This window comes from Crinia signifera, chromosome 7 (assembly GCF_055691185.1).
Source record: "Crinia signifera chromosome 7, ASM5569118v1, whole genome shotgun sequence".
In the NCBI taxonomy this organism is placed as follows: domain Eukaryota; kingdom Metazoa; phylum Chordata; class Amphibia; order Anura; family Myobatrachidae; genus Crinia; species Crinia signifera.
In genome coordinates this window covers 80,382,047-80,396,027 of record NC_139223.1, presented here as the reverse complement: position 1 = coordinate 80,396,027, position 13,981 = coordinate 80,382,047, and the positions used below count along the sequence as shown (strand labels likewise).

General features: G+C 44.4%; 1 protein-coding gene across 1 annotated transcript; it reads right to left on the bottom strand.

The window, feature by feature from the left end:
* On the bottom strand, positions 1–12,628 carry LOC146021205 (uncharacterized). The gene is made up of 4 exons (XM_083155001.1): positions 11,715–12,628; positions 9,114–9,821; positions 708–998; positions 1–66 (listed from the first exon to the last, which is right to left on the bottom strand). Exons 1-4 carry the CDS (start codon positions 12,336–12,338, stop codon positions 1–3), a joined length of 1,689 nt encoding a protein of 562 aa, XP_083011127.1. The 5' UTR covers positions 12,339–12,628.
* Positions 12,629–13,981: the final 1,353 nt, after the last annotated feature.

Genomic DNA, 13,981 nt, shown 5'->3' with positions numbered 1-13,981 from the left:
TCAATTATTGGATGGGCTGCGAATTAGCAGCCGTCCAAATGTTTTACTGTCGTACACTGTGTGGAACTAAAAGATATAAGATATATGTAGCTATTAAATACAAATGTGTCCACATACACACCTTTCACCAAAATGTCCCATTTAGCTCTCAATGGACTTCACAACGTATTCTTAAAATATGCTTCTCAATGTACTATACTAATCCTACTTGGGTAAATGAGGCCATATCCATGCATAGCACGAGTCACTCATTTACAGTATGAAAATGACATCCTCACACTGGGGGTTATTCTAGTCCATTCTTTCTGACAAAATCCTTCTTAGATGGGCAAAACCATGTGCACTGCGGGTGGGGCAGATGTAACTTGTGCAGAGGGAATTAGATTTGGGTGGGGTTTTTCTTCAAAGTGAGATCTATATTGAAGTGTAAAATCATGCAGTCAGTATTTTCCCTGCACAGAAACAAAATAACTCACCCAAATCTAATTCTCTCTGCACATGTTACATCTGCCCCCCTGCAGTGCACATGGTTTTGTCCATCTAAGAAGGATTTTGTCAGAAAGAATGAACTAGAATAAACCCCACTGTTACTATTGTACTGTAGATACAGAAGCTCATTAATATATATTGTATCTCAAGAATATTAGGCAGTGCCCTGGTTATGTCACAGGTTCCTAGATTATGCACAGCCTACAATATGGATTTACCAGGATCTGTCCTGTTAGGATCCATTGGATTATGTCTGTGGACACAGGCACTGACACCACTGTCCACATGACAGAATTGGTCACAGGGCTGAAACCAGTAGGCATGTCACTGGGCCAAACCTGGTGGTTCTGGATGCTGGTAGGAACCAGTGGCTCTGTGACTGGACACCAGGCTGGTCCTGGTTGTTCTGGGCACTGGCTGGGAACAGTTCTGGATGCTATGCAGGGTAAAGTGGCACCGAAAGCTGTGCAGGGTACAGCAGTATTAAGGCTTTGGATATAACAGCTTGTCTAGAAACAAAGAAATAAAAATAAAGGTGTAAATTCAATAGGGTGCGAAAACTGGAGGTGCCAATTATTACAATACAAAATCAAGTTTGTTTTGCTTTAAAATTGATTGGTGCGGCCATTCTTCCACATTCCCACACTTCTGGATTCCTGATCATTCTCAGATAAACTCCTGCACTGCTGGCTTCTCGCACCCTATTGCATTTACCCCAAAATCTGTGGTACTTGTAGCTGGTACTATGGCTTAGAAGCAAAGTGCAAGTTTTTACAGAATCATATGCATTCTTGCTCTAGATAAAGTGGTTATTTGCATGTCAGGTTTTCTGCAGCAGATTGATGAAAGCACAGAGCCAGCAACTGATTATGAAGACTGGTTAGGAAACTACAAGCTGGAAACTCAGGTGGGACTTGCAAGTAAATGATTAGCCTGAGAGGAAACTTAGCAACATGAAAAGCAAATAAGTGTACAGAGCTGTCAATTCTCCAAACTGAGGGGGTTATTCTAGTCCATTCTTTCTGACAAAATCCTTCTTAGATGGACAAAACCATGTGCACTGCGGGTGGGGCAGATGTAACTTGTGCAGAGAGAATTAGATTTGGGTGGGGTTTTTCTTCAAAGTGAGATCTATATTGTGTAAAATCATGCAGTCAGTATTTTCCCTGCACAGAAACAAAATAACTCACCCAAATCTAATTCTCTCTGCACATGTTACATCTGCCCCCCTGCAGTGCACATGGTTTTGTCCATCTAAGAAGGATTATGTCAGAAAGAATGAACTAGAATAAACCCCTGAATACTGAAATGTAGCAGAAATCTGTACAAGGCTACGAAACTGGAAACAAGTACAGTATACCGTAACTTGCAAATGGAGACAGGCTAAATGGAACTCTGGAGCCAGTAGTAGTGAAGCTTTGTAACCCAAAAATGAAGAAAAATGTGGAAACAGAGTACTGTAGTCTGTAATAGTCTGGAGACAGGAATAGCAATATAGTTTACTACAAGGAGAAGCCTAAATGTCAAGATCGGACCTAGGATGAGGCTTACTGCTCCGGCCCTCACTGAGAGGGCTTTGATAGGAGTTGAAGGTCTCTGATTGGCTGCCAGGATCAGCTGAGGCACAGAGCACTCTGACAAGGTGGACTGCGATCAGCTTATATACTGCAACATGGAAAGATCTGTACATCTTTTCACAAAACAGAAAAACACAGAAATTCTAACCCGCAAAACCGTTGACTAAGGTAAGTCACAAGACAAATTACTTGGAATATCAGTGGAGAGACCGTTTCACATCTTTAAGCACCAACAAATTACTGTATAAAAAACATTTGAACTTTCCATTAAATTGGTCCCTGCAACCTCCTATGGAACTTTTTTTATATATATTTATTATATTACAGGTGTGGTATAATACTCCGACAGTCGGGATTCCGACAGTCATAAGTCACACGTCAGAATCCCAACTGCACAGCGTGGGGAGCGCAATGAAGCCCCTTGCTGCGCTCGCCACCTATTTTATTCTCCCTCTATGGGGGTCGTGGACCCCCACGAGGGAGCAGTTGGGATTCCAACGTTGGAGTACTGACTGTCGGGGAGCCGCCCGGCACCCATATATTACATAGGACATGCTTGACACCACATTGTCGCAATTTGATGGGATTAATTGACGATCATTTATGTCTTCAATGTGGGTCACAAAGGGTGATCTATAATGGTTTATAATAAGGGGATTTTGGGATCATTTATAGAAATATGCTACCCTAAACTTAGGGGGAAATTTACTAAGCTGGCAGTTCTGTTTCACATGGGATGTTGCTTTGGGAAACCAATCATAATCTACTTCTTTATTTAGAACCTTCTATAAGTTATTAGATAGTATCTGATTGGTTGCCCATAGCAATATCCCATGTGAAATAGAACTCCCAGTAATTTTTTAGTTTTAGAATGGAGTGGCTCGAAACATCATTACAAAAGGAAAAATAGACAGAATTATTATTTTTTTGATACCTGGGAGATTATATATATATATATATATATATATATATATATATACTATCTCAATCATTAAAGGAACAGGTCCAGAAATGTTTTAAAAATACATTATGGTATGAAACGCGGATCTGAACACAAGCTCCCCCTATTTATTTTACTACAACCTGATTCAGAATTCACATTCTCAACATACAAGAATGTATATTATGGAGGTGCTGTTGTGGCGGCAGACTCAGGCCCATTGAATGATTTTCTTTGTATACTTTTCTTTGTATCTGTATATCTTCCTGCACAAATAATACTATCACACTGTAATAATGTGAAGATATGTTATTTTATTTGACAGAAAAAAATATTGTATAAAATCTACCCTGAAACATGTACACAACACATTTGTATTGAATTGATTTAATGCTTCAATAAAAATTTTTTTTTTTTTTTTTTTAACTTGGAACATGAGTGTAGAAAGTCAGGATCATGACAGGATGCCTACAATGTATCTAGTTAGTAGATACACTTAAGGCCCATACACACTAGAAGATCTTAATTTCAAAAGACTTTGCCACAATCTCTGATATAAATTTCTGTCACCAAAGTAGTGCGTACACACTGAGCTATTTTCCCCAAAGAGCGAGAGATTTTCAGGAGGCGAAAGACTTTGCTGAAAATCTTTAATTATAAGACTATTTACGGTACTTATATGTTAGTTGGGCGCACACTATAGTTAGTACGCTCATACCTCCAATATGCATAGCTTAGTGGGCGCCCAACTAACATATAGGTACCCTATATACATAATGGGCTGGGTTTGAATTCCAAGGTTGGAAGCAGGGCCCATTTTATTCAGTGCATTTCTGGTCTTGGGGCCTGATTCAGAACTGATCACTGAGCTGCATATGTTCGGAGCCCAGCGATCAGATAATCACCGCCCCACCCACAGCGAAATACCACCCATGTGCACAGCTGCAATTTCATTTGCAGCCGTGCACGTAGGTAGAAACCATTCACCATTAAATTATTTTCCCCCTGTTCGCAGCGCTGAGAAAGCCAGTACTACTTAGCACTACCCTCGCTGCATCACCCACCATCCCCCGTGGAGCGATGCGGCGGCAGCATCACCACCCCACCCCCCAGTGGAGCATTACACCCCCTTGCACCCGCCTTGGGGGGTACCAGTAATCTAAATAAACATTGATGTATATATTACTGGCTAATATAAATAAACATTGGTGGGCAGGGGTACCAGTATATATACATTGCTGGCATGGGCCAGCAATGTATATATTACTGGCTAATATAGATATTGCTGGCAGTGTTATATATTTGGGTGCTGCTGCAGGTGGAGGAGCGAGTGCTGCTGTGTGTGGGGGAGCTGGTGCTGCCACGGGTGGGGGAACTGGACCTGCTGTGGGCTGATGAACGGAAGGGCGGGCGGCAGCTAGACTCCCTGCATCGACGGACTGGCTACCTGCTCTGTGTGGCGGCGAGACACCCTGCGCTCGGTCGTCTCCCTGCTACATGCAACGTCGGACAGACACAGTCTCCCAGCTCTATGTGGCGGCGGCAGACAGACTACCTGCACCGGGTGGACTCCCTGCTCCATTCTGCATCAATACACAGAGCAGGGGGATGGAGCAGAGGGAGGGAGAAGGGGAGGCAGCGAGGCAGTCTGCCGGGCTGAAAGTGGCTAATCTTTCAGCCCGGCAACCGTGGCAGCGTACACACCTAGCGATGATGAATGAAAACCCATCCATCATCGCTAGACCTGCTGGTAAATCCAGCTGACGAGAAGACTTTGCTAGCATGCCATCGGTGGTCCATACACACTAGGCGATTTTCATCTGAATATCGCTTAAAACGGCCAAAATAAGCGATTTCCAGCTGAAAATCATCTAGCGTGTCTGGGAATTTAGATGAGTATAGTCTAAATGTGGAAGAGACCAAAGCATTATCTGGTGAGGCAAAGAGGGTCCCTTGCCACATTCACATTTTTAGAACAGGACTAGGACAAGGAGCAGGTAGGGTTAAGAAGCAAAAGTAATACAGACTGCTACACTAGGTGATTATGACTAATTAGTTGTGTGACTGTATAAAGGTTTGTGTGAAGCAGTAGCCTGTTAGTGGCTGGTGATAGAGAGGGCTGATTTGGGCTTATCTAGTTGTCAAGAAAGCTGTGTTTGTAGAACAAATGTGATGTGATGACATTTGTAAGAAATAAAGAACCCACCTGACAGCAACCTGAGTAAAAAGTTATTCTTTGCAAGGCTTTTTTTTTTTACACATAGGCCTTTATTCAGATCTGATCGCAGTACAAATTTGTTTGGAAAATGGGCAAAACCATGTGCACTGCAGGTGGGGCAGATGTAACGTGCAGAGAGAGTTAGATTTGTGAGTTATTTTGTTTCTGTGCAGGGTAAATACTGGCTTCGTTATTTTTACACTGCAATTTAGATTTCAGTTTCAACGGGTGTGGTATAATTACCCGACAGTCGGGATTCCGACAGTCATTACTCAGACGTCGGAATCCCGACTGCACAGCGTGGGGAGCGCAATGAAGCCCCTTGCTCCCCCGTCCGGCACCCGTTTCAACACACCCCACCCAAATGTAACTTTCTGCACGTTACATCTGCCTCACCTGCAGTGCACATGGTTTTGACCATTTTCCAAACAAATTTGTACTGCAATTAGATCTGAATAAGGGCCATAGTGTAATTTGTGGGATCCTTCTGCTAGCCGTTTCACATGGCAGAGAATAGATGCTGCTTTTGCTGGGTCAGTAAGTGCATTAACTGGACTGTATAGAATGAAATGAAAATGTATTTTCGCAGGTGTGCACATTATGCTACCAATTTTGCACCCACAACATAGTGAACAGCAAATGAGTGTAACTACATCTGTATCATCCAAACCCATAATATAAAACTCCTGGAAGTGAAAAAATTAAATACATACAATAATACTTAATATACAGTTGACACACATCGGTTTCATACTGGTTCATTTTGGATATGCTAAAGGAGGGATGGAAACAATAGGAGCCTAAAGCACCCAATGCAGTACAGTTTGTTTATAAAAGGTCTCAAGCTGTTTTTACACTACACGAAATCGCTTCATGAGCGATATTGTCGATTCCTGGCCAAACTATATAGTGCATACACACTGAACAATGTAGTTAAGATTGAGTTACATGTACAGATGACAGGTATCCGGAGTTATGGTAGATTGACTCTAGGTCAATTAGGTCGACCATTAATGGTCGACAGCCAAAAAGGCCAACAGGGTCTAAAGGTCGACAGTCAATAGGTCTTCAGGGTCAATAGTTCGACAGCCAAAAGGTCGACATGCATTTTTTAACAAAATTTTGAGCAGACGTGACAACAGGCAGTATTTCATGTCTCAGGGGAAGGGTGGGCCTTGCAACAAGAATGCAAGAAAAGACTGATATAATCTTTTTGGGGCACTCTTTTATTATCAAATTTATGTGTATATTATCTTAATTTAAGAATTAACTTTTATTTGGTATGCCTTAAAATAAAACGTGCTTTATCGTATAAGACTAATCTTTGTTTAAATTTATGCAAATAAGTACATAGATTAATCTTTGTTTTAAAAAATGCAAAAATACAAAACCATGTTTACCCAGTTCATGCAGAATTAATGAGTCATTCTGCATGAACTGGGTAAACATGGTTTTGTATTTTTGCATTTTTTAAAACAAAGATTAATCTTTGTACTTATTTGCATAAATTTAAACAAAGATTAGTCTTATACGATAAAGCACGTTTTATTTTAAGGCATACCAAATAAAAGTTAATTCTTAAATTAAGATAATATACACATAAATTTGATAATAAAAGAGTGCCCCAAAAAGATTATATCAGTCTTTTCTTGCATTCTTGTTGCAAGGCCCACCCTTCCCCTGTGATTAAGTTTCTCTGAACTTATATTGGGAGCACCACCAACCCTGTAAATAGGCATTTGATAACCTTTATGAGACAAATGTTGGTTTTTTCTGATAAATAAAAACGCTTATAAGCCCTCTTTTTGTGTGCGGACTCATCCACATCTATCCTAGAAGTATTTCATGTCTCACCATCCAATACAGCATGGAGAGAAAATATAATAGTGTGCCGAGTGCAGCAAAGCACCGAGCCTGAAGAACGGCGAGCGTACGCAGTACACTTAGGCCCCATACACACCAGAAAGATTAGCTCACGATTAGGGCTAATTTCGACCGTTGTAACGACGGTTGTGCATGCATTGTGGGTCAATCGTTCGTTTTTCACTCACAATCAGGATCGTTTGCGACGGGATGCGCGCTCCCGTCACGTCGTGTGTCGCATTGGAGATTTTGCCTCCTGCAGCAGAATCTCCAATCCGACCGCAGGTCGGGTGCTGATTGTATGCACATCTGAAGCACATTGTGTGTGCTCCCGTCGTACGGACCGTCGTTCCAATCCGGCTTGTTTATAAAGACACTCCCACCGCAGCCATTTTGCCTCGTGGATGCCGCAGACAGCACAGCTACGGAGGTTCTCGGCGTGGGAAGCTGCCAAAACAAAAAACAGGTATGTGAACTGCACGCAGCCCTCTACAAAAGCCCTTCCCCACTGTCCACCAATGGTGCCCACCTGTAATGTGTCCCCACTGCCCACCACTGTTTGTTGGTCACAGCACAGCCCACCCCACCTGTATGTGTCCCCACTGTCCACCAATGGTGCCCCACCGCAGGTTGCACAGTGTGCCAGGCGCAGCAATGTAAACAGGCCGCCGCAGGCCACCCCACCTGTAATGTGTATCCACTGGCCTGCTAATTAGGACACAGCAGCCCACCCCACCTGTACTGTGTATCCACTGGCCTGCTAATTAGGACACAGCAGCCCACCCCACCTGTACTGTGTATCCACTGGCCTGCTAATTAGGACACAGCAGCCCACCCCACCTGTACTGTGTATCCACTGGCCTGCTAATTAGGACACAGCAGCCCACCCCACCTGTACTGTGTATCCACTGGCCTGCTAATTAGGACACAGCAGCCCACCCCACCTGTACTGTGTATCCACTGGCCTGCTAATTAGGACACAGCAGCCCACCCCACCTGTACTGTGTATCCACTGGCCTGCTAATTAGGACACAGCAGCCCACCCCACCTGTACTGTGTATCCACTGGCCTGCTAATTAGGACACAGCAGCCCACCCCACCTGTACTGTGTATCCACTGGCCTGCTAATTAGGACACAGCAGCCCACCCCACCTGTACTGTGTATCCACTGGCCTGCTAATTAGGACACAGCAGCCCACCCCACCTGTACTGTGTATCCACTGGCCTGCTAATTAGGACACAGCAGCCCACCCCACCTGTACTGTGTATCCACTGGCCTGCTAATTAGGACACAGCAGCCCACCCCACCTGTACTGTGTATCCACTGGCCTGCTAATTAGGACACAGCAGCCCACCCCAACTGTACTGTCTTCCTAATGTCCTTTTAAGAAATAATAATACATTTAATTTTCCTTCATTGTGTGAATGTATATTTATTGTTAAATAATTTTTTTTTGGGCAGACATGTCACAAGCCATACAAAAAGAAAGAGAGTTCATTGAGGCATTCATCGAACAATACAGGGAACATGAGTGCCTTTGGAAAACCAAATCAAAGGACTACAGCAATAAAGTAAAGCGCAGTCAAGCCCTGGAGGACCTTGTCCAGTTCAGCCGCAGTCACAACCCAGATGCCAACTCCGAATGGGTCAAAAAGAAAATCCAAAACCTGCGGACTGTGTTCCTCAAGGAACACAAAAAGATACAGGCGTCCAAAAAATCAGGGGCAGGAGCAGCAGATGTCTATGAAACGTCCCTTTGGTACTACGACCTGATTTGCTTCACCTTGAGCCAGGAGTTACCAAGGACGGGGCTTTGCCTCATGGTAGAGAGCGAAACAGATGACGTGGTGCCAGTACAGGATGAAAGTTCACAGGCCTTATCGGTAAGTACCATCCCACTGATTACACAAGTTTTTTCAGTTTTTTGTCTCCACTTTAAATTCATTTGCCGGCCAATTATATGTGGTCCTCCTGCCAAGGGACAGCACCCACTCCATTGAAGTAGGCCTTGTACTCATCCCTGACCTGTTTGGCACACGCACTCCCTCGATACTGCAGTGCCGGCGTTTGCAGGGATGAGATTGGGGCTACTTCCCTTGGCTCTTCTGGGTCCTCATCAGGCGCTGGTCCACTTTGGCGATTGGGCCTTTCTTTCCGGCGCAACAAATTGTGCAGGACACAGCACGCCATGACGGCCCAATCTATTTTGTCCAGGCGCAGGTTTATGGCCGTGTGGAAAATGCGAAATCGGCTAGCCATGATACCGAACGCACTTTCCACAAGCCGCCGTGCCCTGGACAGCCTGTAATTGAAGACCCTTTTGTCGTGGTCTAGTCCCCTTTTGGCATATGGCTTCATGATGTGTTCATGAAGTCCAAATGCCTCATCCGCCACGAACACAAAATTCAGACCATGTTTGGTTTCCTGGACTGTCGGCAAGTGCATGCTGTTGGAGACGAGCCTGTGGTAGAACTTTGTGTCCTTCAAAGTTCCACCATCTGAGGCTCGCCCATTCCTGCCGACATCCAGAAAAATAAATTCATAATTGGCATTCACCACAGCCATCAGCACTATGCTGAAGTACCCTTTATAATTAAAGTAATAAGATCCACTGTGGGGTGGCTGGTTGATGCGCACGTGTTTGCCGTCAATAGCTCCTCCACAATTAGGGAAATTCCAAGTGTCCTCAAATTCCGCAGCAATATCTTTCCACTCTTGCACGGTGTTGGGGAACTGGGAGAAAAAGAAATAGAAAAAAAACATTAGTTTGACATGTCTTTGTGTTTTTTTTTCAACAGACCACAAGTACAGAAAAAGAGATCTGCACAAACCCACCCCTGGAACAGTCTGGCCCTGTATCCTCAGGTACATTTAGCGGAGTGCCAGAAACACCCACACCGCCGGTAACGACCCAAAAAAGAAAAAAAAAAAGATGTAAGCCGGTCCATGAACCAGAGGATGAATTGCTACAGCGAGCTGAAGAGGTGCTGCGTAGGCCCCCAGACCGTTTTGACACATATGGGAAATATGTGGCAGAGAGCTTACGCCAATTGGAACCCGCACAACAGATGGCTTTTGAACGTGTCTGCAGTGAGCTGGTGTTTATGGGTCGCATTCGCCGTTTGTCATTTCAGACGCATTTGGCCGGCCTTGTACCGTGGGAAGATACACCATCCACCAGTACCGAATTAACATCGCCCATCCCTGCCTCGTTGCAGGAAACAACACCAACTAGCGGACAATCCTCTAGCATATCAACCACACCTCCTCGCTACACCCATCTGTACTCTTCATTGCTGGAAGAGGGTACGGGGACTGATGACACCCCTGTTTTATTACAGGATTTGTCGTAAGATGCTATGCATTTTTTCTGATGCTGCATGTTGCAGCTTCTTGTTTGGCTGTATGTTCAGTATTATACTTTTTTGGGCACTTTGCTTATATTTTATCTGTGATGTCACCATTGCTGCATGCAGGGTGCAGTATTGCAGATGCTGCTTGTTGCACAAATACTGAAAACACCTTCCTGCAGCTGTGGTGCATAGTTCAGAGCAATGGGGCCGGGACTATTGCTTCTGTTCTATGCACCACAGATGCATGAGGGTGTTTTTATGATCTGTGCTACATGCAGCATCTGCAATGCTACCTGTGACCGCATGGCAAGGTGACTTCTGTTTGGTTGTATGTTCAGTATTATACTTTTTTGGGCACTTTGCTAATATTTTATTCGTGATGTCACCATTGCTGCATGCAGGGTGCAGTATTGCAGATGCTGCTTGTTGCACAAATACTGAAAACACCTTCCTGCAGCTGTGGTGCATAGTTCAGAGCAATGGGGCCGGGACTATTGCTTCTGTTCTATGCACCACAGATGCATGAGGGTGTTTTTATGATCTGTGCTACATGCAGCATCTGCAATGCTACCTGTGACCGCATGGCAAGGTGACTTCTGTTTGGTTGTATGTTCAGTATTATACTTTTTTGGGCACTTTGCTAATATTTTATTCGTGATGTCACCATTGCTGCATGCAGGGTGCAGTATTGCAGATGCTGCTTGTTGCACAAATACTGAAAACACCTTCCTGCAGCTGTGGTGCATAGTTCAGAGCAATGGGGCCGGGACTATTGCTTCTGTTCTATGCACCACAGATGCATGAGGGTGTTTTTATGATCTGTGCTACATGCAGCATCTGCAATGCTACCTGTGACCGCATGGCAAGGTGACTTCTGTTTGGTTGTATGTTCAGTATTATACTTTTTTGGGCACTTTGCTAATATTTTATTCGTGATGTCACCATTGCTGCATGCAGGGTGCAGCATTGCAGATGCCTCAAAGCTTCACGTGGTGCATAGTGCACATCAATGGTGCCGGGACCATTGCATCTGCACTATGCAACACGTGATGTAGCCAAAAAGTGCATTTTTTTCAAAAAAATTTACTTTTCTCTACCTCATGCCAGGACAGAGCTGTAATAGTAGCAATACTGTTTTTGTACCTTTTTTATATTTCTACAACAAAAAATTGTCTCTACCTCAGTACATTTGTAAAAAAATATTGCAGTCTTTTACTTATTTAATAAAAAAACAGTTATTTTCACTACACGTGTCTAGTACATTTTTACTTACCTTGCAATACTGATGCTGCAGGACCTTCACGATGGCTTTACAGGTCTCCGGGATGATGAGTCCCAACGCTTGCGGGGAAATGATGGATCCAAACTTTAGGTCCGCCAGCGATCGTCCTGTAGCCAAGAAACGGAGGGTCACCACCAGCCGGTCCTCAGCAGGGATAGCCATCCGGTACTTGGTATCCTGCTTCTGGATGTGGGGGGTGACCAGACGCAGCAGCTCCTGGAAGGTCTCATCGTCCATGCGAAGGAAATTCCGATAATCCTGGGGATTATTCTCGCGAATCTCCATCAGCAGGGGCATATGAGACCGCGCCTGTCGGCCCAGGAGCCACTGCTTGGTCCAGCAAGATCGAGCCTTCCTGCGCTGGGCCCTCATCCTCCTCACCCTGAGCACAGCGTAGGAAAGCAGGAAATCTTGCTGGGCAGAATCCATAACGCAAATAGCAGTATGGGAAAAGCAAAAAGCAAACTTTGTAGTGCAAAGCAAAAACAAAGCAGCCAAAAATAGCAATGTGCAGCGTTCAGCAGGTATACACCAAGCCTCACTAGTCACAAAGCAGAAATGAGGTCCTGCAAAATGGCCCCTAGTCTTTGTACCCCCTCTGCTAGCCCAGCCCATATTCTTTGTTTTCTTTTTTCCTTCCCCCTTGCCCCACTATGCTAGCCCTGCCCCTTATTAACATTTTAAAAACGACTGTACCACTGTACTCGCGATTTACTAACGATCCGCACATCCGACGGTCGTACGACCATCGTTACCGATGTCGGATCGTTAGCTAATCGTGTGCACCAGGGAACATGATCGTTCCCTAGTCGTTTACCGGCAGCGGGAGAGCGCACCAGGAAAGTGCACGCCAAATCGGTAGCCGATCGTTAGACGATCCTGGTCGTTCTGGTGTGTATGGGGCCTTAGACAGTGTCCATGTCGACCTATATCGACATAGACAACCAAATTTTTTTAAACTTCATGTCAACTGTTTCCATGTCGACCTTTTGACCCTGTCAACCTTTTGACTGTTGACCTTTTTACTCTCGACCTTTTCAATGTCAACCATTGGACCCTGTTGAACCTTTTACCCCTGTTGACCATTTGACTGACGACCATTAGTGGTCGACAATATGACTGTTGACCTAGACATTTTAGATCTATTATACCATAAACAGACAACGGAGGACATCATTAACAACCCGTGGGAGTGATACTAGACGATATGATTTATTTGTCATTAGCGATATCGTTATCGTTCATATCGTTAAAGTGTTTGTTTACCAAGCTCTTGTGGATCACAGAAGGACTTTTCTTTGGACTCCAGCCTCGCCTGCAGCGCTTCCAGGGACGCCTGTGTTGGGAAACATACTTGCACTTGTTTTGTCTACATTCATTTGTGGACAAAAACATTTGGTGAGAGTCCATTTTTTCCTGTACCTCTGTACCATGTTATTTTAAATTATTTTTATTAAATTGTATTACTCTATGATGGTGTCTTACTCTATATTTCCTATCTGAGCTACTGTCCTTGGACGTGGAGGAATTTAAAGCCCTTGGTGACAGGAGTTTGTCCCCCCAATTTAACGCTTGTGTCTACCCCTTGAGTAGACCATTCATTTTGGTACGGACCACCTGATTACTTGTGTGTGTGTGATTTCATGCCAATGTTGAACAGTATTACACTATTTGTATTTTTTTATATTTTCCTTTTGGGTAATACCCATCTGGGAAGAAAATAAAAAATTTATTTGAATTTTAAGTGCCAGAGGAACACTCCCATATCTTTTCTTGGTATCGTATGTCTTGGTTGAAGTGGTGTTTCAATTATTTGGAAGTAGGACCTTAAACTGGTTATTTAGCGCATTATTTATTGGTTCATAAACCACCCGACTTTCTGCTTTATGTTTGTTAAAACAGAAATAACGCATCAATAATTCTATGCTTTTCAGTGGCGTAAGTTCTTTCAATTCGCCCGGAGGCAAGATAAAAGTGCCCCCCCTCATAGAAAAAGAGAGAGCGAGAGAGATTGACTTACTCTCAAACGCTGCCGCATCTCCCTGCCGCCTGCTTGCTTCAGTGACAGACAGTCACACTCGCACACCGGCTGTGTGGAGTGTACTGTCTGCCGCCCGACTCCTGGCTCTTCATCGCTAGGTGACAGAGTAGCAGCGACACGGGCGGGCTGCGCACATGGCTACGGGGGAGGGGGGGAGCAACCCAAACACAGGGGAGGGGGGGCGACCGCACGCCTGCACGGCGCACCACTACCCACT

What these genes read in the sequence shown, in the direction of transcription:
- LOC146021205 (XM_083155001.1), bottom strand. Translation starts at nt 12,338, where the DNA reads ATGGGCTGGGCTAGCAGAGGGGGTACAAAGACTAGGGGCCATTTTGCA. An exon ending in TGCAGCATCAGTATTGCAAG is followed by an intron (nt 9,822 to 11,714) that starts GTAAGTAAAAAT and finishes TTTTTCTCCCAG; the next exon opens with TTCCCCAACACCGTGCAAGA. An exon ending in GGAGTGCGTGTGCCAAACAG is followed by an intron (nt 999 to 9,113) that starts GTCAGGGATGAG and finishes CTTTGTTTCTAG; the next exon opens with ACAAGCTGTTATATCCAAAG.